This window comes from Neltuma alba, unplaced genomic scaffold, assembly GCF_004799145.2.
Source record: "Neltuma alba isolate B1F8T4 unplaced genomic scaffold, ASM479914v2 tig00008047_pilon, whole genome shotgun sequence".
Lineage (NCBI taxonomy): Eukaryota > Viridiplantae > Streptophyta > Magnoliopsida > Fabales > Fabaceae > Neltuma > Neltuma alba.
This window is the reverse complement of record NW_021634935.1, coordinates 1-24,700: the sequence shown is the minus strand read 5'-3', so window position 1 is coordinate 24,700 and position 24,700 is coordinate 1. Positions and strand designations below refer to the sequence as shown.

Sequence of the window (24,700 nt, the reverse complement as noted above, 5' to 3'; positions counted from 1 at the left end):
TTGATTGATAATATGAGAATGATTACTAATAAAAAAAGTGTTTAGGTAAGAATAAAATTATGGTTTCAGAAGTACTTTTATAGTATACAAAATAAAAATATAAAGGAATTTGTCTTGATTTGTAAAAAAGTACTTTTGAAAAGTAATTATGGGGTGTTCCAAACACCCCAGAATTGTTTTTGATAGCAAACAAATTTAAAGTTGAGTATCCAGCATTTACTAAAGTCATAACATGCCTACGTATAAAATTGCATCCTTTGGGAGATTGAAGAGCCAATGAGCCCATATCTGATAATTTGCATTCCTTTTAAAATATCATACCTTTTGTCCGTTGCTTCCTAAACTAACGAGATACTCTTCCGGTCCTAATTATAAGACCCAATTGACTTATTTGAGGAGATTAAGGAAGTAAGTTAAGTTGGTTATTTATAATAAATAAGTGTTGTCATTCCTAAAATATCCTTACTAATTAAGTATATTGGTTAAAACTATCATTATTAAAAGGATTATCTTGGAAAAAAATGCATAAATATAAGAGACAAAATGAATTGGGTCTTATAATTAGGACCAAATAAAAAGTCAAATTGGGTCTTATAATAAGGACCGGAGGAGTAAGAAAGTAACCAAGTACAGTGGAACAATAGAAACTAATATTCACAATCTCATCAAGCATTAGACTTTTGTTTCTCAGGAGACATGTCTTTTTTTTTTTCTGGATAAAATATTTAAATACCTTAAAAGTATACACAAAAGAATACTCAGCACTTAACATTTTTTTTTCCACTCTTATATGTTCTAAAAGTTTATTTTCACAGCAAAAGTATTTTAGTTGTTATCTGTAATTAAGTTTGATCATTAAATTATATAGTTTAACCGGCATATTTAACAGTTAAACTTAACGGCGGGTAAAAATATTGTGAAATAAAACTTCTAGAGCATGTAAGAGTCAAAAAAAACTTTCAAATATTGGGTACTCCTTAATGGATTCTTCTAGAATATTTAAACACCTTATTTAAAAAAAAAAAAACTGGAGCATTCCCCTCAAACTCTTACAACAACTTTAGTTGGATAACTCTGTACCAAAAAAAAAAAAACTTTAGTTGGATAACTCATTTTAATTTTCTATTATTGATCATTTTATTAAAAATAAATAAAACTGGATCATATATATGTATAAATGACTAATCTGAATATAAAACATTAAATTCTAACCCTCTTCTCATCATCCAACAGCCTCAACATGGAAAGGTGGGGATGATCAAAAGCACAAAAAGTGCGATCATTCCAATTTCTCTTGAAAATAAGTTCATAAAAAAAAATGGTGACGGCACACACACACAATGACACAAAATGATGACAAAAGCATCAAAATGCAATATTTTCATAATCTTATGAGTATGTTTATCCCTCTTTGCTAAATGGTTTCCATGTTACAGATTGAATGATTTTCCTCAGATTTTTTCTCAACCATGACTTACATATGCGATCGTTATCTTTTCCGTAAAGGGTTAAAACTCAAAGCTTCGCCTTTGAAAAAGCTTTTGTAGCCTCTTTCAAGTTTCAAGCCCAGTCGAAGAGTTGAAGGGAGAACCAGCATCCAGTACCATCATCACCGCACGGACGCTCTCTAATGAGATTTCGTCTCCTGTGGCTAGCGAGCAGCTGATAATGGAGGCCGACCTAGCCGTTCTTCCCCACGATATGATCATCAACATCCTCGAAAGACTTCCGGTGAAATCCCTAATCCGCTTTCGATGCGTACGCAAAGATTGGGAAAATCTCATCAAGACTCCATCCTTCATCCGAGACCAGCTCCACCAGTCCAGCCATCAAAACCATTTACTTCTCCTCAAATGGCACGGTACTGGGTCCGCGCAAATGCAGGTTGGTTTTCTGGATCGCGACATGCAAGTCCTTGAAGTTCAAAAATCACCTTTGGCCAATTGGAATTTTGCTTGGATCGTTGGTTCCAGCAACGGCCTGCTCTGCGTCGTGGAGAATGGTGTTTCTTATGCCCTTTTATTGTGGAACCCAGCGATTAGAAAGGTCAGAAAGGTGCGTCTTGAAACTAATACTGATTATGCGATTGCTGATTTTTTCGGATTTGGGTTCAGTCCAAATGATAATGATTACAAGATTGTGAGAATTGAAGTTCGTGATTATGTGCCTGAGCGAATGAAAGTTTATTCACTGAACTCTGGGTCATGGAAGGAAGTTGAAGTTGCGAACTTGGAGGGCTTAAGAGTTCGTGGTTCTAGAAATGTCACTGTTAATGGAGTTGTGTTTTGGATTGGTGGGAAGCAGGGTGGGAATGATTATGATCAGATACTTTCATATGACCTATCAAAAGAAGAGTTCACAGTAATACCAATGCCTATATTAAACTCTTATGATGAGAAAAGGCTTATTGTTTATGAGAACAAAGTTGCTGTGGTTGCTTGCATTAAAGGAGAGGATAAATATTCCATTCATTTGTGGGTGAGGGAGGAGGATACACGTGAATCCAGGCAGGATTGTAAGAAATGGAGTTGGACTGAAAGATGTAGTTGCCCTTGTCCATCCAAGTTAAAACCAGTGACTATGTGGAAGAATGAGATTGTCTTCCTACCTTTTGATACTGAGAATGATGGTCAAACACCAATTTTGTATTTGCTCAATATCACTGCTGGTGTGTTTAAGAAGCTTGCTGTTGGATCTAAGCTTGCTGTTGGATCTAACTCCTACAACATTGAGCTTTTCAATTATGTGGAAGGTCTTGCATTACTTGCCCACGACAGCGTTGAAAAGCTTTGATCCTGAATTTTGATTGTTACATTGAATATTTGCTCTATTTAAACACTTTTGGAGGAAATGAATCTATCGTAGCTTATCTCATTTGGGTATTTATGGTTGTTAAATCCTTAATGCTTTTTGCTGGTCGGCTTCATTATTACAAAGTGCTGCCCTGGGAAAGGGAGGGGGTTAATTCGCTGGAATGAAGGTGAAGGACTACAAGGATTTGCTATCCAGCTGGAGGAGTGTGATGCACATATAACCGAAGCGTGGGGGATCTATGAAGGACTTAATATTTGCTGGCAAATGGGCTTTAGAAAGATCATTGTTGAATGTGATGCTGCAGAATTGGTAGAGGAACTCAACAGAACACGGAGGATCTTGGGAAGCAACGTTCTAGCCAATAATTTTAACGAGTTGCTGAATAGAGAATGGCAAGTTGGAATCCAGCATATTTACAGAGAAGGGAATAGGTGCGCCCGCCTGCTCGCTGCGTTAAGCTAAGATCAAGAAAGACGAAAGTTCATTTGGAATGTGCCTCCAGCAGAAGTCTAGCAAGTTTTTCTGGAAGATCAAGCTGGGATTGGCATTATGCGAAGAACTCTAGCTAGTTAATCTCTTTGTTTTGGGCCTTAGCCCCTCTTTTTCACCAAAAAAAAAAAAGAAAAGAAAAAGCTGCTTCAAAAGTGGTTAGAACAATGGCATTGCGTTGTGCGATTCATTTAGCCGACTCATCTAATAGGATAAGGCTTATTTTTGTTGTATTTTGATCCCTTGGCATACCTCTGGCTAGTATACTGCCAAGCCCATTGCCATTCGACTATCTGAAGGAATGAAATCGCCTCCTTCTCCCATCCTGAAGATGATGAAGACGAACATGTGGAAATAAAGTCTTTTATACATATCTGTTTGATCTCTCTACTAATGCATTCAAGAAGTTCACTATTCCTTGTAGGTGTAATAGAATTTTCAATTATGGGGAAAGCCTCATATCAGTTAACAACATTGAGGCTTGAACTTAAATCTTAATTAATACATACATGGTAGATTTTCTTTGCTTAAGAATTTCTGATTGAAATACATATATGTAGCTACCATTTTGGATCATTCTGAGCATATTATTGTTGCTGAGTGGTGGTACTGATCAAGAACATCAGATGTTTGTATCTTTATTAGGCCTATTAAGGCAGATTGTTCGGTTTTCAAATATGGATATATCATTTGGGGCTTGTCCATTAAATGTAGAGATGATTTTTATTATATAGGAGTTAGTGAATCAATTGAGTTTCCTGTGTTTTCATTTAATTTCTGGTTTTTGAAAGTAGTTTTCCACCTCGCAAGGGTATGTGTTTTCCAAATACTATCACATATCCTCAATATGAGAACTACATGCTCCTCTCGTTGTAATTATAAAACCCGTTTGGTAATGTAAATTACACTACAAAATGGGTTTTATATTTAGGATCGGAAGGAGTAACTAATATTGGGGTATTAAAAATATTAGTTAAATTAGTTATTTATTTATTATCATAAGTGTGTGTTAATCTATGTAAATTATTATATTTAACCGTGTATATTGAAATATTTTTTTGATAGGAACTTCTTTAATCTCTTTAATTTCATGCTATGGTGATCACTTGACCACGCTATTGTGGCTAATTATAATCTGTTCCCGCACATTAAAATTGCCACGTATGTACTATCAAAAAAAGAAAAAAATTGCCACATATGTTTAAATCTTTTTTCTTTAAAAAGCAACAAGAAAACATTTGGTCGCATAATTTGATGATATGATCACTTGTTATTCAATTGTTGTTATTCACGATGTTGTTAATGGTAATTTATAGTTAACCTTGTAATTGAACCTATGAGTTTTTGTGAAAAAGTAGTTACTCGTTTAGGCAGTAGTCATTGGTTAGTCAATTGTTGCTATAAGCCTTTTTTTTAATTTAAATAAAATCATAATTTTAAAAGTGCCAACTAAATATATGAAAAAATTTATCTCAATTTATAAAAAAATCTTTTTTAAAAGCACTTCTTGAATAATCCAAACACCCCTTTTAATTATTTTCAATTAGAAAGTATAGATACTAATGGCTTGAGGTTACAAACGAGATGAAACTAGTAACATATTGTGTCACTAAGTTGTAATTCCTTTGACATTATTGTTATACGCTACGTTGTTATAATCATCCTTACTCAGGTCAAAAAATATAATCATCCTTAATTAAACTTGTGATTGAATCAACAAGTGCTTATGAAAATAATACTACCTCCGATCCTAATTATAAGAGCCAGTTGACTAATTTGAGGAAATTAAAGAAGTAAATTGAGTTAGTTATTTGTCCTGAATAAGTGTTATCTTTCCTAAAATATCTTTATTAATCAACTGTATTGACTAAAATTATCATTATTAGAAGAGTTATTTTGGAAAAAAATGTATAAATATGAGAGACAAAGTAGATTGAGGTTTTATATTTAAAATTAAAATAAAAGTTAAACAGAGTTTTATATTAAGTACCAGGGTAGTAGTTTTTTTCTGCCAACATTATTACAAACATTTTTAACTTATTTAGATGGTATGACCATTTGCTATATAATTATTATTATTCGTTATTATTCGTTTATCGTTTAACTGTTTTAGTCATTATATATATGTGTGTGTATATCTATATCTATATCTATCTATCTTGCGAACATAGTCATTTTATATATCTCAAAACTTGATAATTACCTTATATTGTTTTGCATTTATTAAGTGGTGGGAACAAATCATCTAATCAATTTGGGCTTTAGGTATTAATCTATTTTTTTATATATAATGTTTTTAAGGGAAAATAAGTTTGAAATTACTATATCTCAAATAAATTTTTTTAATAAAAACGTGTTATTATTTACAAATCTAGTGTTATTAAAACCCATTAAAGTATAGGAAAATTGCAATTTAGGACCTTAGAATTACAAAAACGCAGATAGGGACCCTTGACAATTTGTAATTCCAAGGTCCTAAATTGCAATTTCCCCTTAAAGTATTGTCATAAACACTCCTCTTTCTTTTAAAGAATAATAGTAATATCCATGATCCTTAATGTAAGAGTTAGTTGAATATTTTAAGGAGATTAAGAAAGTTTGTTAAGTTAGTTATTTATAATAACTACTCATTTGATCATATTTATAAGACAGAAAGAAAATATTTTTTTGGCTCTATTTATAAGACATCGAGAGAAATTTTTGTATGGATGTACGATTTTACCCTTCATTTATTATTGTATTGACTTTATTTACATAAGTTATAATACATATTAATAGGAATAAAATTAAAAAGTTATTAAATTTTAAACGAGAGTTAACGAAGTTTAATGTTTTTCTTAGTTTGTATGAAATATGTTGGAAATAATTTATAAATAGACCAAATGAGTATATATTATGTTGAAAAATGAATAAATAAAAGTTAGTTAATAGAACATTGAATATATACAATTATTATAAAAATTATTATAAAAAAATAGATAAATATAAATAACAAAATGGAGTGAGATTTTATATCTAGATTAAATTAAAAACCTTTATTATGCACCATGTTACTCCTCCGGTCCTAATTATAAAACCCAATTGACTTATTTGAGGAGATTAAGGAAGTAAGTTAAATTGGTTATTTATAATAAATAAGTGTTGTCATTCCTAAAATATCTTTGCTAATTAAATATATTGGTTAAAACTATCATTATTAGAAGGATTATCTTGGAAAAAAATACATAAATATAAGAGACAAAATGGATTGGGGTCTTATAATTAGGACCAAATAAAAAGTCAAATGTGGTCTTATAATAAGGACCGGAGGAGTACTAGTTGACAGATAGGGGCCCCACTTTTTAATATAAACGCGCGCGCGCCATTACTCCGGATCTTCCACCCAAGGCCTTCTTTTCTGCAAGCCCTAGCTTTCACCACTCTTTATCTCAGTTCTTCGCACGGTGAAGTACATACTAATGGATGGCCACCCACCATTTCTTCCCGAAGAAATCATGAGGAACATTCTCAAACGGCTGCCGGTGAAATCCTTAATCCGATTTCGGTGTGTGCGCAAAGATTGGAAATATCTCTTGAAAACCCCGTCTTTTATCAACGACCATCTCCGCCACTCCCGCCATCAAAACCCTTCTCTTCTTTTCCATTGGAATGGCAGAGTTGATCCCTGGGAATTATATTTGCTTGATTTTCATATGAAACTCCGTCAACTGCCAAACACCTTCGGTCAGTTCCTCGTTACCAGAGAGCATCGTCGGTTCCAGCAATGGCTTGCTCTGTCTTGAAATAGGTAAGTATGCTACGACTCCCCCCACATTTTTGTTGTGGAATCCAGCTATTGGAGAGACAAGACGTGTGTCTGAAACTATTATTCACTTTCGGAGCGTTTATCGGGTAGGATTGGGATTCAGTCCCATTCTTAATGATTATAAGATAGTGTTAGTTCATATGTTTGAGGATGAGGATGAGGCTTGTGGTTATCGAGTGATAAAAGTGGAAGTGCATTCATTTTGCGCTGGCTTGTGGAGGGAAGTAGGATTTGGGGACTTTTCGGGTTTTATGATTAGTGCGGACACTGCTACTGCCAATGGAAATATGTTTTGGTTTGGGACGGAGGTGAATGAAGAAGGAATAGAAGTTTGTGAATCAATAATTTCATTTGACATTACAAGAGAAATATTTACCATAATACCAATGCCTCCATTAGACTCGACTAAACATGAAACGCTTGCCGTGTATGATGACAAAATTTGCTGTGCTTTGTAACAAATGGACTGGACATAAATATTACGTTGAGTTGTGGGTGATGGACGAGGGTACTGGCCCATCTGAGGAGAGATGGAGTTGGATTAAGAAATATACTAGCAGCCTCACTCCCTGGGTATTACATCCAATGATTATTTGGAGGAATGAATTATTCTGTATAAATGAATTTGAAGTCAGGAAGCATAGAATACAAACTCTTCTGGCTCTGTACAATATCAATGCTGATGATGAATTCAAGTTTGTTCCTTTTGACAGATGGTTTCTTCTTGGAATTTTCATGTTATGTGGAAAGCCTTGTATCAATTGACAACATCCACATTGAAGAGCATTGATCCTAAGTCTGAACTGTTTACATTGCAGATTTAGTTTGCACGAACTCTTTTGGAGATATTGTTTTTTGATTTATGCCCTCCAGTGATGTTATGTAGGAAAATGATGAATGCAGATATTAAACCCTGAATGTTTCAAGCTTTATCTGACCCATCTATGACATCAAGTGTTCAGTTTTCTTCCAATATGCACATATAATTTTAGACTTGTTGAATATGCAATATACTGATGGTGAGACGCTAGAAAAGTAAGGGAAGCAACTTTTATTTTAATTTTGTAACCCTTTCGTTTCAGTTATTTATTTTTTATGGAAGTAGTTTTCCACCTTACAAGGTGGCACGTGCTCTTTGTAGGATTATAATTAATAGTATCTGCTTCGAGATCCTTATGAAGTCCTTGTCATCTGATGATCATAAGAACCTAAATGCTTAATTGGATGAAAAAATTGGAGGAGAAAAAAATTTAAATTTTCTCCGGTGGGGTATTCATGGGAGGGAATGGTGTTTGGTGGAAAATTTTGAAGATTAATGATCCTCACATAATGCGGCTTTTCATATGGGCGTGGATGGAAAATACTTCAAGAGACTTTGCAAGGTCTTCATCCCAATGTGATTTTGGTTTGTATGTTCTATGGATTTAGCCTGAATCAGGGAAATCATTAAGTTTTCTATGGATTGTGTTAATTTGTGGGTGATGGAGGGGGCTACAGGCACATCAGGAGACAGCTGGAGCTGGACCAAAAGGTACACTAGTTATAGTTGTTGATTGTTGATGTCCTTAGTGGTCATGTTACCTGGAATGATGAATTTTATATATATATATACTCTTCCGGTCCTTAGACCCAATTTGACTTTTTATTTGGTCCTAATTATAAGACCCAATCCATTTTGTCTCTTATATTTATGTATTTTTTTCCAAGATAATTCTTCTAATAATGATAGTTTTAGCCAATATACTTAATTAGCAAGGATATTTTTGGAATGACAACACTTATTTATTATAAATAACCAACTTAACTTACTTTCTTAATCTCCTCAAATAAGTCAATTGGGTCTTATAATTAGGACCGGAGGAGTATTCAATACCAAATGGTAAAATTTCATGCCTTATTTTAAGTGGCTAATACTATTTTTAGTTTATGAAATTCGATATTATTTTAATTTTGGTTCCTAAAATTTGAAAGAAAAAATGATAAAAAAAAACCCATTGAACTTTAAAAAGATAAATAGGTTATGCTAGTTACACTTGAAATGGTTTTGACATGTTAAAAATCTATCAAAATCACTTATTTATCATCTTGAAATTCAATAAGTATTTCTTTTTTCATTTTTTTAAATTTGAAATCTAGTAGTTTTAGTTCTTGAAATCTTATTTTAGAGACCAAAAACACTATTTTGAAGACTGAAAATCTTTATGTAAACCAATTTTAGTGATCAAAATCATTAAGTTTAAATTTCAAGAATCAAAATTAAAAAAAAGTCAAACTTTAGAAACTAAAAATGGTATTAATTTTATTTTAATCCATCAATAATATCAAGTTCATAAAAAAAAAAAAACCAGAGAGAGAGAGATTTTGTTTTCTTGGCACGGAAAAAAAGTAGCTCATGACAAATGGGAATAAGTGATTCTGTTATTTGGAACTACAATGTTACTATGCAAAATAAGTATTTGTATATAAAATTTCGATTGCAGTGACATTTCAATTCATAATTTTGTGAGTCATGGACTTCTTACCAATTAGATTTAACTCTTACATGAAGAGTTAATGTAATTTTACTTGCAATCTGCGCATTCTAAAGAGTTCCGGTTTGGGAAAAAAAAACCTTTTTTTAAATAAAACAAAATGGGCAACCATTAGAGTTGGGGAAAAAAAATGAAATGAACTTATCCATATATAAACCCCACTAAATCAAATTGCATAAGCCAAATAATCTTTTAAAAGAAAAAAAAGCATTCCGTTACTTATCAGATTCTTAATCTAGAGCTATTTATGTTGCTATTACTCATTCGGTCCTTAATATAAGATTTAATTAATTAATTTGGTAGATTACTGATATCAATTAAATTAGTTAATATGACATATTTTAAAATATTTTAAGTATCTTTTTTAATTTTTTTCTTTTTTTTTTACTTGATTATTATTGAGAAAATATTAATAGGATTAATTTGAAAAAAATTAATAAATGTGAAATAAATCTTATATATAAGGTTGATGTAAACTCTCAAATTAAGTCATATATTAAAGACCGGAAAAGTATTATTAAGTTAAATAAATTACTTACCTAATCTTCTTGAAATAATAATTTGTAATGTTAGATAATATATTAGTTTATAAGTTATATAAATTGGTTAAAAAAATAAATATAAAAAATAAATAAATTAAAATTTTATATTAACACTAGAACTCACCTCCTAACATGATCTTATATCTAGGACTGAACAACAATATTTTTTGTGCAAATCAAATTTTTAAAATTTGGTTGGGTTCAAGTTTTGATGAAAGTCGAACCAAACTACACTTTTGATTTCATATACTTTTAATAGAAATTAATGTCTTAAACCATAAAAAGAATAAAAAATTCCCAAGGCCCAAAACGTTTTGTCCTTCATGTTCAAAATCTTCCCTGAAAGACGTACCTCTTCCCTTGGCTTGCCTTGTTCCACGTGGCCCTTCCCTCTCTCCAACTCACGGCCTCAATCAAACCCGAATCTCTCACCACCAAATCCACAAACAAAACAATGCCCTTCTTCACTCACCGTTCACTGATCTTTTTTCTCCCAAATGAGCCCTCATTTCTTTAATCCCTCCCTTTTATGGCTCATTTGCTAGCTACCACTAACCCTCCCACTACCTCGCTGAAAACTATTCTTCTTCTGCTCGTCGGAATCCGCCATTGTTAACGGTGTTAGAAACGCGGGGTATTACAATGCGAGAACGAAGCGACATCGTTTTAGGAGAAGGTGTTCGAATTCGAGCGTAGTTTCTGCGGAATTGCAGATCGAAAAGCAGAATGAAGAAGAAGAGAAAGAAGAAGGAAGAAGGACAAGGAGAATGATGAGTGTGACTGATGATGAGAGAGAGTGTTTGGTGTGTGAGAATGGATGGAGAGTGAGGAGGCTTGTGGAGAAAGATGAGGAAATCAGAAATGCTGCGAATGTTCAGGCGGAAGCTTTCCATGTTCCTGTCTCGCTCTTCAATCCTGTGTTCTTCCAGTTCTTTCAGGTTCTGATTCATTCGCCTTGTCTTCAACTTCAGCAGATTTTGATCTTTTTTCTTTTTTTGGAATTTCAATCTTGAGAAATTGTTTAGCCAATGTTGTTATGAGGTTAGTTATTAACTTATTCTCATTCTCAACGGCATTCCTCCTGGGTCATATGTTTTGAAGTTGTTAATTATTCTCTCGATATTATCGAGTAACCTTTTTGTAATAAAAAAATTCTTTTATATATAAAAAAAATTTAAAAAATTATAAATTTAAAAGAGAGAGACAACAATTGATTAGTTGAATCGGTGAGCGGGTGAAATATAGCTGCCTTAATGATTATATTCTTTTTATTTTCAAATTTTACTTATACCGCATCTTTTTTCTCTTTTATTTTAAAAAAAAAATTTTTCAAGGGCCTGTTGGTTTGAAAGGAAGGTAGGAGAGGGAGGGGAGGGTGGGATAGAAAGGGAGGGAGGTTTCATCCTCATTGTTTGGTTTTAATTAAAAAGGAGGGGAGGGAAGGATATTTAATGATCTCCTGTTTGGTTCAAGAAGGAGAGAGAGGAGGGATAGTAATAATCAATTTACTATTTTATCTTTACATATTAGTTTATATTTTTTATTGATATATATATAAATTAATTTGCATCTTAATTTAAATCGTATAATTTAATAAAAATTCAGCCTTATCATATTAATATGTGCATTAAAAAATTGGTACAATATTTTTTAATTCTAATTAATATAATAATATATTTGAAATAATAAAATAACAAATTTTATATGTTCTAAAAAAATTGAAATTTTAGTTTCTTTAAGCTATGCCTTTTTTTAACTTTAAAATATATTTAATAAATAATATATTTATAAAAAACAATTAATTTTATAATATTATAATTTTATTTAATTATGTTTTCATTTTAGAATAATTTATATTAATTTTTATTATAATATATTTTTTAATTATAATAATTTATATTTTTTAGGATAATATATTTTTATTTAAAATAAATATTATAATAACATATTTTATAATAGTTGTGGAATATCAAAAAAATCATAAGAGTATAAGGTTCAAAATTTAGCTCCTTCCAAAAACCTCAATTTGAAGGAGAGCTAAAATGAGATGAGGGGATGAGGGAGGGAACATTTGACCCCTTCAAAATTTTTAATCAATGAGGAGAGGGGCTTCATTTTCCCTCCCCTCTTCTCCCCCCTCCAACCAAACACACTATTAAACTATTAATTAATTTAAATTTAAACATTTCCCAGTTTAAGGAAATGATAACTCTTTCTCCGTTTACAAGATTCAATACCATTTTTAAATGTAATACATGAATTCATTTTTTTTATTTCCAATTTTTTTAAGTTATCTTTATTATTGCAAATATAAAGGACTTTTTTTTTCTTTTTTTGTTTTTTGCCAAAGAAGGAGGATTTTTTTTTTCTTAAATCAACATATATATATGTATATTTTACAATAATTTAGGTTAGCTAATTTTTATCAATTTTCATGTAATATTTATGAAATGCAAATTTTCTTTCCTAACTTCTTGATGTCCTGTTGCGATGCAGTAGGCAGAAGTGCTCTCCGGCCTCCATTACAAGTTAAAGAGCTCTCCTCGTGACAGGTAAGTTTAAAATATTTTCTTCTTGAAAGGTTACACATAACATTTATAAATCTGATTCATTTAATCCGAAACTCTAAACGGTTGGATTTTTTTTTTTGGGGACAAAAGGTTGAAGATTAAACACTGACAACTTGATGAAATTGAACTGTGATCTTCCACATATAGAAAGCATCCATACCATTAAATTACAAACATTTTTGGGGGATTAAAAAAAACATTTTTATAAGATTGAAAAACCCTTTCAACCCACTCAATTGGTCAAATTACATCATTCAAAAATCAGAGTTTCTCCCTCTTGAAGAAAAAAAACCTTCTACCTTCGGTAACTTTGCTGTGTAATATATTGTCTGCTTCGTGATTTGGTTGGAATGGGTAAATTAATCACTCTGTCAGATTTACAGGTATATACTCATTCCCTTCAAAATCTTTTTCTTATCAAAAACATTAAAAAAAAAAAAATAGAATTCTCCCCCACAATGTGGATTAATGGATCAGATTGTCGTAAAACAAGTTAATATTTGATGTTGTTTGAGACAAGTTTGATTCATATTACATTGGAATGATATAACAACAATATTAGGTATGCTTGTTTGGTTGCTGAGGAGGCAGCAGCCACAAAGAGTTCATCAGATTCATCAAAACAGATAGTGGGAGTTGTAGACGTGACTGCCCTGAGGGATGAGAATGTGCTTCAACATCTCCCTCCTCAGGCAACAGAATATCTTTACATCTCTGGAATTGCGGTCTCCTCCAATTTCAGGTCAACTACTTAAACCCTAATCTCACTACAAAGAATCATATACAAAAATGCTTGTAGGAGGAGAAGAAGAAGAAGGGGATGATTAATTGTGTGAGTAATTGATGAACAGGAGGAGGAAGGTGGGAACTGCATTGTTAAGAGCCTGCGATGTGCTATCAGATGTGTGGGGATGTGAGTTTTTGGCACTGAGAGCATATGAGGAAGATCGGGGTGCTCGCAGATTATATTCAAAAGCTGGTTACAAAGTTGTGTCCAGAGATCCGCCATGGTTGTCCACTTGGATTGGAAGGAAATGTCGTGTTCTTATGATTAAACGAACAACTTAGTCAACATAAAACTTATATATACATGTAAAGCTTGTAATATACTGTCCCCTATTCTTAATATAAAAACTAGTTAAAAGATTGAATTTGATCTTAAATATAATATTTTAATTTACTTTGTTTCTCAAATTTATAATATTTTTCCTAAAATATCTGTACTCATTATAAAGGATTCTCATCAAAGATAGTTCCAATATTCATAATTAAATAGGGTAATTAAGAAAATCAGTATATATTTATTACGATTAACCAATTAGAGGTAGTAAATTTAATACCATATTATTTCTTTCAATTAACTAAGATAGGTTTGGTTGATCCATTCATATTACAGAGGAAGTTGGTCCATACTGTACATAAAGTTGTGAGCCTGGCTTTTGTTAACGACATGAGAATCCGATTAATGAAAAGTTGTTTATAGTTGGCAAGTGTTTTTTTGAATCGTAAGGCTTAGTCTAATCTGAATACTTTTCTGTAATCCAAACTCATTCAAGTCTTTATACACACACAACTTGCACGTCTTTTTAATCAAGAGCAACAAAAATAGGAAGATAGGATAAATAGAAGAAAAAATAAAATTGAAAAAGGAGTGAGAGTTCTCTAGAATCAGAAACTAATATGAAGTGAATCTGGAAAGTAGAAGTAAAAATAGGATAAATGAAAAGAAGAGAAGAAAAAGAGTAGAGAAAAAAAAAAAATCCTAGAATCACACTGCTCCAATTCTTAATATAAAACTTACTTTATACTACAGTTTATATCACAAAATAGGTTTTATATTAAGAATCTGAGAGAATACTAAAGAAGAGAGAAGATGAAATAATCTACTGAATAATACTTTATTTATATCTTTGACAAAATACATGATATGACATTCATAATTTTGACAGCATATAGCTGAAATTAACTTCCAACCCCTTGAAACATGGAACTGCTGCTAACTAGCAATAACAACAGCTAACTACTAAGGATAGACACAAAGGCATATACCAACATAAAAAACATGCATAATATCTAAGAACTGCCACGCCTCTTCCTAGAATGAAATAGTAAGAGGCCAGTGGTTCCTATCACACTTCAACTCAAATATACACCATATTGCAATTCACTATTCTTCTACATACATATATATGTATACATGTGTGCGTGTGTGCAGGTACATATTCGTATGTGTATGTGTATGTGTATATATATATATATGTATATATGTATGTGGTGTTTATGGCTCCACAATAATTTTTCCAGTAGCATGGCCATCAATGCTCTTAGCCCAAGCATCTTCAGCTTGACTCAAAGGGAAACGAGAGTCAATAACACATTTAAGCCTTCCATCTTTCACCAACTGAATCAGATAACTCAGGTTCTCTTTATTGGGTGTTGCAAAGAACGGCACTATTTGCTTCTTAGCGAAAGTGAGTTTCTTCAGAGCAAAAGTCGCCATTGAAATCAAACCAGGCGTTAAGTCTATTACCTTTCCATGATCACTTAATTGAGGCTCAAAAGTGGACCATGGAATTCCAGTTGTGCAATGTATCACTGCATCATATTTTCTACCAGATGGACTCTTTAAAGCAGCTCCTTCTGGAGTCTTATAGTCAAGAACCTCATCAGCACCTAAGCTCTTGACCAAGTCAACGTTGCGGGCCCCACAAGTGGCCGTGACGAAAGTGTTCCCTAGCTTTGCCAGTTGAACTGCAAAGTGACCCACGCCGCCTGAGGCGGCGGTTACTAAGATGTTCTTTTGTTCACCGGTTCCATCAAGCTTGACACCAGCAATTTCAATGAGGGGTTGATAAGCTGTTAAACCAGCCAAAGTTAAAGCGGCAGCTTCAGCTGCTGAGACTTCAGATGGTCTCAAAACTGTTAATCTCTCAGTAGCCACAGCAAACTCAGCCAGTGCACCTCCATGCTGTCATTCAACATGAACAACATCCGTAAAAATGAATTATGTGTAATTATAAAAGTAGTTAAGGTACAAATCTACCTATGAAGTATTCACAAATGCGAACCTGGAACCATAATATACACTTGGGTGTAAAAAAGCCCAGGAAGGTTCCAAAAGGTAGCAAAAATGCCATCCCCATTAATTTAAGTCAATGTCCTTCAACTTTTAGAACATAAACAAATGTGAGAGCCACCATTAAAGAGTGACGGCTGTGGCATTTTTTTTGCCCTTTTGGAATCTTCATTGACATTTTTGTAACCAAATGAACATTATGGTCTAAATTACACATTAATCAATACTTTATAGGTATATTTGTACTTCAATCCTAATTACAATATGTTGGCAATAATTGTAAAATCATGCAAGCAATCAGGCTGCATCATCAGAGTTTTCTAGATTGCAAATAAAATAAACACAATTACATTCAAGGGATTAAGATGAACGCATTAGCACATAATAATGGAGACATAAAATATTACATTTAGCTTCCCTCGTTTATCAGGCATAAATCCACCTCTGGTGGTTTTTATTTGAAAAACTGAACATATGCTGCAGTTTGATTTTTTATTTTTTTTTCCTTTTTCTCCATCTGCTATACATTTTTCCTCACTGCCACCAATGAAATATCTAATCAAGCAACCAATTATACCCCTCCCATCCTAAAAGTCATAGCTAGTGGAGGGATTCGCTTTGGTTATAAATGGAATACCCCAATTCATTTTATCTCCCAAATTTATAATTTGTTTTCTAATAATTGCACTTATTAAGGGGTTTTACATAAAGGAGTAGTTTCCAAAACAAATAATTAAAAGGGTATTTTAGAAAACTAACACATATTTTTTACAGATAATTAGTTTAACTAATTTTTTTAATTACTATAAATTCGTTATCTAACTCTTACATTTAGAACGGAAGAAGTATACAACAAACCACCAAAATATCAAATAAGTTAGAGAGAAGATTACATCATGAGCAAGATAAGCAACCACTTTGTCACCAACTTTGAAATCTTTGACTTTTGATCCAACCTCTACTATCTCTCCTGCTATATCAGTACCTATTTTCAACAAAAAAAATTAATTCAGACGCATCATGTATCCCAAAGTAGAGTTAAGTATGATGCAGGCTGCAGCAAAACCTATTTAGAATTGCGCAGTATGTTGAATTCAAATAAGGTGCTTATCTTGAATAAATATGATAACATAAAGATGTGCACAGAATACACATGCATGCATAATATATGGAGGGACATAACAAAACTGGAAGGAAAAGGGGGAAAAAAAGCATGCTGATAAAATCAAGAATTGTAAAATCAAACCACATAACTGGATCACATTCTGAGAGCTAACTACAAAATACATCTATGACATTAGAACCTTCTAAAATACCAAAAAAAAAAAAAAGATAATTTTTACCAGGGATATAGGGGAACTTTCGAGGTAACAGAGGCCTTGCTACAGCCTTTTGAATCTTCCAATCAAAAGGGTTCAGACTAGCCGCTTCCACTTTCACCAAAACCTCATTTTTTATTTGAGTGGGAACTGGAATCTCTACATGCTGCTCCCACATGTAAAATAACCTCAGCAATCTTTTAAAAGCAAAGCTCAAATGCACAAGACATATATAAATATATATATATATATATATATAGAGAGAGAGAGAGAGAGAGACAGACAGACAGACAACCTGGTATTCGGAATTACTGGCTCTAGATTAGGGCACCCAAAGAATGATTTTATTTATATATCGAACTTCCCCCTCAAACAAAAGACTTGGACTTGAAGCGGGAATCGCAGTGTCATGAGCTTTAAATCTAATTTAGTTGGAAGAACAGTGGGCCGCATGAATCTAATTCTTAATTACTTTGTCCGTACTTAATTATTAATAAAATAAAGCTTTGACACTAATCACTAAGTTGAAATTCTTAAAAAGTAGTAGTACTAATAATAATAAATTGCTTCTTTAGAAGTGAACAAGTCCGACACAGACTAAAATTACAGTTCTTCCTTCTTTTTTGGTAATCAAGAGAAATCACAATTCATTAGTATAACTCCTGGTCTTCCTTCTCCTTCTTGATTTTTATCTACAGAAAACCTTTTTAAGTTAAGCGATCCAACAAAAACTCAAAAAAAGAAAAGGTGTAGATGAATTGTAGGTGAAAGACGCAGAAGAATGAAAATCACCTTCAAACCGGCGGGGCCGCCGCCATAGCGATCGTACTGAATCGCTTGCATAAGCTTCGTTGCCATCTCTGCGAGGTTAGGAGTCTCGTGGGGATGGCGTCTCGCCTTATTAAATAGTATCTTTTTGGTAGGGAAGATTCAAACAGTTTTTTCTGACCTGATCACGAGAATCAAACAGTCTTTGTTGACCTGAATAAGAATCAAACAGTTGGAACTTGGAAGATAGGATGACTATTATCACCCCAACCAAAAAAAAAAGATAGGATGACTATTTGGGAAAATGACAACAAAAAAAGCCTTTAAAAATGCTGGCTGCCACATTAGTGGGAAGGCTAAATTCCAAATTAGGTAGTATATCAGATTAGTGCATTTGACCTGATTCGATATTTTGAAATGATGCAAAATGACGTCACTCGCCCCATATTTTAAAAATTAAATACAAAAAAGTCCTTTGAAATCATGAAATTATTTTAAAGTCCCAAAATTTTTTGTAATAAATTTTATTTATTCACTTACCAAATTACCCTCTTCTTTTTTTTTAAGTTTACATTGACAATTGAAAGAGCAGTGATTGAAACTCAGGGTGCAAAGATTGACAACTATCGCGGCTGGTTTGACAACTTATGGTGTGATATGGTGAGAAAATGTGTTGTCAAACTAGCCGCGATAGTTGTCAATCCTTACACCCTGAGTTGTCAACTACTACTCTTTCAGTTGTCAATACAAATTAAAAAAAAAAAGAAGGGTAATTTGGTAGTTAAACAAATAAAATTTATTACAAAAAGGTTATTTGGGACTTCAGAATAATTTCATGATTTCAAGGAAACTTTTTGTATTTAATTCCCTTGAGTAGGACCTAATTGCAATTCTCCCTATTAACTATTCTAATTTTATTTTTGTTTTACCAGCAACTATTCTATTTTGTTATGGGTTATTTTGTTTTTAAAGATATGGTAGTTACTCTTCTTTAACCATCCAGCATTAACTATTCCAAGTTTCTTATTAGTTACTTCTATTTTAAAAGTTTAAAAAAAATGTATGGAAGTGTGATTGTTACTTTCGAGAAAGAAGAGTAGTTAATAGCAGCTAAATGCCAAATTAGTACATTTGCACCCATTGGTATTTTGAAATGATACAAAATGACACCACTACCCTGCTTTTTTTTTTTTTTTTTTGTCAAAGTCACTTTTTTTCTCAATTCTCAGAATGCAACGCAAGTACCCCTAGCTTTAGATTTGCCATCAGTGCTACAATCACTATTCTTATTTACTTATTGATTATTTTAGTTTTGTTATTGATATTTTTGTTTTAAAGATATAGTGACTATTTCTTTTAAACTATCAACTATTCTAGTTTTGGTGTTGATTACTTCAATTTCAAAATTTTGAGAAATATATTAGAAGCTTTGGTTGCTATTTTTTAGAAATAAAAGTAATCAATAGCAAAATTAAAGTAAAAATATCGATTAATTTTTGTTTGTTTTTATTGTATTGAGGTTATTAATTTTTTGCATAGCGGCTATGATTCCACACACCCTTCAAAAATATTATTGATGAAGCTAGATTACTTTTTTATAGGGATTGGCAGGTGATGATTAACTATACTCATAAAGAGAATAATTTTTTGATATCATCTTGTCAAGCTATCACACAGGATAGAAGAAAATTATTATATCTTTGATCACATTCTATCTTTCTTAATATGAGATGGATGATGAAAGAAAACCTTTTTTGTTTGTAACGTTGATTTTATTCTTTTATGATTAATGGATATACCTTTTCCATTCCAAAAAAAATGTATTTTTCGTGTTTTTTTGGCCAAATATTCATTATGTATTTCGGTATTTATTATTCCTTGAATTGGCATGAATAGGGTATAATAAGCTTCCTTGAAATTGAACCCAAAAAAAAAAAAGAGCTTCCTATTGCATGAAAAACCGTTCCCATCCATAGGTATATTATGAAACTACAAAATGTAAGTTGAGAGGAACAAGAGCTTTAAAGAGAAGATAGGATCTAATTCTTTTCATTCACAAATAATACACTTGTAGATAGGATCGAATTCTTTTCATTCACAAATAACACACTTGTCACACCCTCTTTCTATATATGCTCCCCACTATTAAAATTGACCTAAGAGTTACAACTACGTTAAAAAAAAAAATTTAGTCTACATAATTTACATAATGAAACAATTGGAGGTTAAAGAGCATAAATATTAGAAAATGACTTATCGGGTAGATGCAATCCCATGTCTTCTTCTGACATGCTTTGACTCAATTTGAGATATAACCCAATACTACCTCTGATCTTGATATAAAATCTTGTTTAATTTTTATTTTAATCTAAATATAACACTTCAATCTATTTGTCCATCATATTTATGCATTTTTTCGTAAAGTAGTTCTTTTAACAATCGTAACACATATTTATTACAAATAACTAATTTAACTTATTTCTTTAATTTCTTCAAATTAGTCAACTAGTTCTTATAATTAGAATAGGAAGTAGTATTACATAAAAAATTAACACACGTGTAATTCTTGCATTTATATAGGTGAATGTAATTTATAAAATATTTATATCCCCCCCTATACAACCATTCTATTCATAATGGATTTATTCATTTAACCCTTTTTTTCCTTCCAAAAGCAACAAGAGAGGAGACAGAAGGTGACCAGGACAAGTTCACTCATAAATCAATAACTTACAGAACAGAAGCTCAAAAGACGACAGGGTTAAAAATCTAACCACAAGTCTCAATGATATGTCAAGTTATTCATTCCATCGTGAAAATCCAACATATAATTATTTACTGTTCTTCTACATACATATATGAATGGGAGGGGACCCACAAACCCCTCACAGAAACAGAGGATCCAGCAGTTCCAAGAAATTTTGCCTATGGCTCCACAATGATTTTTCCAGTAGCATGGCCATCGATGCTCTTAGCCCATGCATCTTCAGCTTTACTCAAAGGAAAACGAGAGTCAATGACAGTTTAAGCCTCCCATCTTTCACTAATTGAACCAGAAAACTCAGGTTCTCTTTCTTGGCTGTCACCAAGAACGGTATCAGCTGCTTCCTAGAGAATGTGAGTTTCTTCAGAGCAAAAGTCGCCATTGAACTCAAGCCAGGCGTTAAGTCTATTACCTTCCCATTGTCACTCAATTGAGGGTCAAAAGTCGACCATGGTATTCCGGTCGTGCAATGTATCACCGCATCGTATTTTCGACCAGATGGACTCTTTAAAGCAGCTCCTTCTGGAGTCTTATAGTCAAGAACCTCATCAGCACCTAAGCCCTTGACAAAGTCAAAGTTGCGGGCCCCACAAGTGGCTGTCACGAAGGTGTTCCCTAACTTTGCCAGTTGAACTGCATAGTGACCCACGCCACCTGAAGCTGCAGTTACTAAGATGTTCTTCTGTTCGCCAGTTCCATCAAGCTTGACTCCAGCAATTTCAGTGAGGGCCTGATGAGCTGTGAGTCCAGCCACAGGTAACGCCGCAGCTTCAGCAGCTGAAACTTCAGACGGTCTTAAAGCTGTTAAGTTCGCAGTAGCCACAGCAAACTCAGCTAGCCCACCTCCACGCTGTCATTCGACAAGAATGATTAGAATGTACTGGCACAGATTGTAAACTCATGCAAACAATCATGTATCCTCAGAGTGTTTTTTTTTTTTTCCTTTTTAAATTACAAGGTACGTTAAAAAAAATTGAAAAAACTACCTAATAAACTAAAACTGCTAAGATATTAGGAAGAAGGAAAGTCAGCCCTCATAAATCCTGAGTTTTCTAGATAGCAAATAAAATAAGCACACAGTCTCCATTAAAAGGGACTAAGAACGGTGGATATAATTCACAATTGTTACGTTTAGTTAACAGATAAAAGTATAAGGAGTAGGAAAACTAAACATATGGTGCAATTAGCAAACAACTGAGTTTTGCTTTTCTCTATCTGCTATACATTTTTCTTTTCAGTCACAATTATCCCGCAGCCACCAGAATAAAGGAGTTAGGTAGAGATCTGCACCCCCTCCCCCCAAAAAAAAAAACCCAAAAAACGAAAACATAGAAAGAAAGTTAGAGAAGATTACATCATGAGAAATTTTAGCAACAACTTTGTCACCAACTTTGACATCTTTGACTTGGGGTCCAACCTCTACTACTTCTCCAGCTATATCAGTACCTGTTTTCAACAACAAAAATTAGTTCAGATGCACAATCTCTCCCTTAATTTTAGAGGAACACGCCAAACAAAGTAACTGACAAATAAAACCCATGGTTAACAAACCAAATAAACATCCAAAGTAAGCAAGCATGATGCAGCCAACAAAACCTGTTTGGAATTGCGGAGTGTGCAGTCATCCTGCATCATTTTATTTAGTACTCTAAGTTCAGTCTTAGAGGTGATAGTACATTAATGTTAGGTTCTTCAAGAAAGTTATTTATTTAGCTTTGTCACAGTAAAGAAATATGTCAACATTGAATTTTTGCTCCACTCAGACACTTCTAAGACAACTTCGAGCAAAATGACTCCCATTTCAAGGAGCTCATACACGTTCTTGCTTAATGCTTTTTAGGTATACATTAATAATTAGAATAATATAATTTAATACCTTTATATTTATTTGATAGAAGTTTTCTGAGAATGAACAAATAAGATACATAGGATATATAGGATGATGCTGCGCTCTTTTTAATGAAGTAGATCAATAAATAAAAATTTTACATAGGCATGCCGTGTTTATACTTTTTGAAAGGGAGAAGGGACATGTCAGCGTGTCTATGTCGCTAAAGGTGCTTTATATGTTCCGTACAATGATCTCTAATTTTTTTTTTCCCTGGTTATCTATGCTCTTGTTTAATTTTCTAGTGACTGGTTAAATAACAGGGGCCTTATGCAGCTAACTACCTGATTCCAAAGCCCAATCAATTGTCATAATCAGCTACCAGAACCATTGAATAAGGGGTTTATTTTCAAAATAGCTCAAGCTGCAAAGATGTGTGTTATGCCTATGATAATCTTCTGCTTCTATACTTTTGCTCTCTTTCCCCCTGACTATACCATCAGGCTAAACCTACAGTTTTAGTGAGATATCCTCCTCTTTTTCTTGCTTCAATATTGCCTAGAACCCTAACCCTTAATCACAAACACAAAAGTTCTGTTTCACAGTTCTGGAACAGCAAAGTAGATGAATTATTAAATGCTGCAGTATGAAGTTCCTGAATCAAAACATAGTTTGTAAAGTAGTAAAACCAACTTGAATTTCCAAATTAAGCAATAGATGACATTTCTAGCGTTTTTGGAGAGATTTTGACTCTAATAAAGTACCAGGCGCCTAAATTTTCAGTAATTGTAAATTGATTATCTGCATGTTGAATTCAAATAAGGGAAGCTAAGTCTGCCTAAGTTCAATAAATATAAGAACATACTGATAAAGATGTATAAGGGGGAGGGGGAGAGAGAGAGAGAGAGAGTGAGTGAGTGAGTGACATACTAACACAACTGGCAAATGTTGATGAAATCACAAATTGCAAAATCAAACAACACGAGTTGATCACAAATTTTGAGAGCTAACTACATAATATAACTGCAATATTACCAGGAATGCTCAAAAGCTTCTCAAGATACAACCAAAAAAAAAAAAAAAATTCAATTTACCAGGAATGTAGGGAAACTTTCGAGGTAACAAAGGCCGTAGCATGCCCTTTGAATCTTCCAATCAACAGGGTTCAGACTAGTTGCTTCCACTTTCAGCAAAACCTCATTTTATTGGAGTGGGAACTGGAATCTCAACATGCTACTTACAAATATAAAATAAGCATAGCAATTTTTTACAGCAATGTCAAATGCACAAAACAGAAGAGAAAGAGAGAATCATCGTCAAGGGCCGCTTCGTACCAAAACCTCAGTTGTTAGATGAAGATCCAATAACATATATATAGATATATATTCACAATCACCTAGTATTCGGAATCATTGACTCTAGATTTAACCATTAGGAACCCCAAATGACGACCAAAGAATGATTTTATTAATATATCTGAGTCAACCCCTCAAACAAAGCCCAGTCCAACCAGATCCGGTGCTTAAATATAATTTAGTTGTAAGAAAGGAGGGCCGCATAAATGAAATTCCTAATTGCTTGGTCCTATTTGACTAATAATAAACCTTTGAAATTCTTAGCAAGTATTATTGGACAAAAAGAAAAAGAATTGCTTGCACAGACACGCAGCACGTTTCCTTATTATTTTTTACACTGAACTAGTCCAACAAAGATTCGACCAAGAAAATTACTATTCTTTTTTTTTATCAAGAAAAAATTAAAATCCCTAACGTAATGATCAGTTTTCATAAGCGGACCTCCTCCTCCTTCTCGATTTATTTACAGAAACCGTTCTGCGATTCAATAAAAAAAAAACCAGCAGCATATAGAAGAGAATTGTAGGTCAACAACGACCTAGAAGAAGAAAATTCACCTTCAAACCGGCGGGACCACCGCCATAGCTATCGTATTGGATCGCTTGCATAAGCTTCGTTGCCATTTCCACTGATGACGAGAGGGTTGACATCTACCAGAAGCCTCTGGGCGCTCCGCCAGGTTAGGAGAGTGTTGAGGGGATTGCGTCTCGGCTTATTATTAAAATTTTTTTGGGATTTATTATTTATTTATTTATAACTGAAATGACTCAGTGACGTTGAACCAGAAAACGACAAATTAAAGGTTTTGTCTGATTTTTTTACCGTGGAGAGGTTTTCTT

General features: G+C 33.0%; 4 protein-coding genes and 1 pseudogene across 4 annotated transcripts; 3 read left to right on the top strand and 2 right to left on the bottom strand.

Moving 5' to 3' along the window:
- The first annotated feature begins 1,566 nt into the window (after positions 1 to 1,566).
- LOC114753647 (putative F-box/LRR-repeat/kelch-repeat protein At1g11620) lies at positions 1,567 to 2,793 on the top strand. Its single transcript, XM_028942348.1, has one exon. It carries the CDS (start codon positions 1,669 to 1,671, stop codon positions 2,791 to 2,793), a length of 1,125 nt encoding a protein of 374 aa, XP_028798181.1. The 5' UTR covers positions 1,567 to 1,668.
- A 3,968-nt stretch (positions 2,794 to 6,761) lies between these two features.
- LOC114753651 (putative F-box/LRR-repeat/kelch-repeat protein At1g11620) lies at positions 6,762 to 7,932 on the top strand. The gene is made up of 3 exons (XM_028942351.1): positions 6,762 to 7,026; positions 7,136 to 7,416; positions 7,822 to 7,932. The coding sequence occupies exons 1-3, from the start codon at positions 6,762 to 6,764 to the stop codon at positions 7,930 to 7,932; spliced, it is 657 nt and encodes a 218-aa protein (XP_028798184.1).
- A 2,834-nt stretch (positions 7,933 to 10,766) lies between these two features.
- Positions 10,767 to 13,914, top strand: LOC114753649 (uncharacterized). Its single transcript, XM_028942350.1, has 4 exons — positions 10,767 to 11,119; positions 12,681 to 12,733; positions 13,314 to 13,493; positions 13,603 to 13,914. Exons 1-4 carry the CDS (start codon positions 10,949 to 10,951, stop codon positions 13,817 to 13,819), a joined length of 621 nt encoding a protein of 206 aa, XP_028798183.1. The 5' UTR covers positions 10,767 to 10,948; the 3' UTR covers positions 13,820 to 13,914.
- A 1,081-nt stretch (positions 13,915 to 14,995) lies between these two features.
- Positions 14,996 to 18,122, bottom strand: LOC114753652 (chloroplast envelope quinone oxidoreductase homolog). Its single transcript, XM_028942352.1, has 4 exons — positions 17,939 to 18,122; positions 17,171 to 17,312; positions 16,721 to 16,812; positions 14,996 to 15,719 (listed from the first exon to the last, which is right to left on the bottom strand). Exons 1-4 carry the CDS (start codon positions 18,002 to 18,004, stop codon positions 15,030 to 15,032), a joined length of 990 nt encoding a protein of 329 aa, XP_028798185.1. The 5' UTR covers positions 18,005 to 18,122; the 3' UTR covers positions 14,996 to 15,029.
- Positions 18,123 to 20,741: 2,619 nt separating this feature from the next.
- Positions 20,742 to 24,560, bottom strand: LOC114753650 (chloroplast envelope quinone oxidoreductase homolog; annotated as a pseudogene).
- Positions 24,561 to 24,700: the final 140 nt, after the last annotated feature.

Coding starts and splice junctions, on each gene's coding strand:
- LOC114753647 (XM_028942348.1), top strand. CDS start 1,669: ATGGAGGCCGACCTAGCCGTTCTTCCCCACGATATGATCATCAACATC.
- LOC114753651 (XM_028942351.1), top strand. CDS start 6,762: ATGGATGGCCACCCACCATTTCTTCCCGAAGAAATCATGAGGAACATT. Junction 7,027..7,135: donor TCAACTGCCAAACACCTTCG/GTCAGTTCCTCG, acceptor TGTGGAATCCAG/CTATTGGAGAGACAAGACGT. Junction 7,417..7,821: donor TGTTTTGGTTTGGGACGGAG/GTGAATGAAGAA, acceptor TCCTTTTGACAG/ATGGTTTCTTCTTGGAATTT.
- LOC114753649 (XM_028942350.1), top strand. CDS start 10,949: ATGATGAGTGTGACTGATGATGAGAGAGAGTGTTTGGTGTGTGAGAAT. Junction 12,734..13,313: donor AAGAGCTCTCCTCGTGACAG/GTAAGTTTAAAA, acceptor CAACAATATTAG/GTATGCTTGTTTGGTTGCTG. Junction 13,494..13,602: donor GCGGTCTCCTCCAATTTCAG/GTCAACTACTTA, acceptor ATTGATGAACAG/GAGGAGGAAGGTGGGAACTG.
- LOC114753652 (XM_028942352.1), bottom strand. CDS start 18,004: ATGGCAACGAAGCTTATGCAAGCGATTCAGTACGATCGCTATGGCGGC. Junction 16,813..17,170: donor AAAGTTCCCCTATATCCCTG/GTAAAAATTATC, acceptor TGTTGAAAATAG/GTACTGATATAGCAGGAGAG. Junction 15,720..16,720: donor TTGCTTATCTTGCTCATGAT/GTAATCTTCTCT, acceptor GTTGAATGACAG/CATGGAGGTGCACTGGCTGA.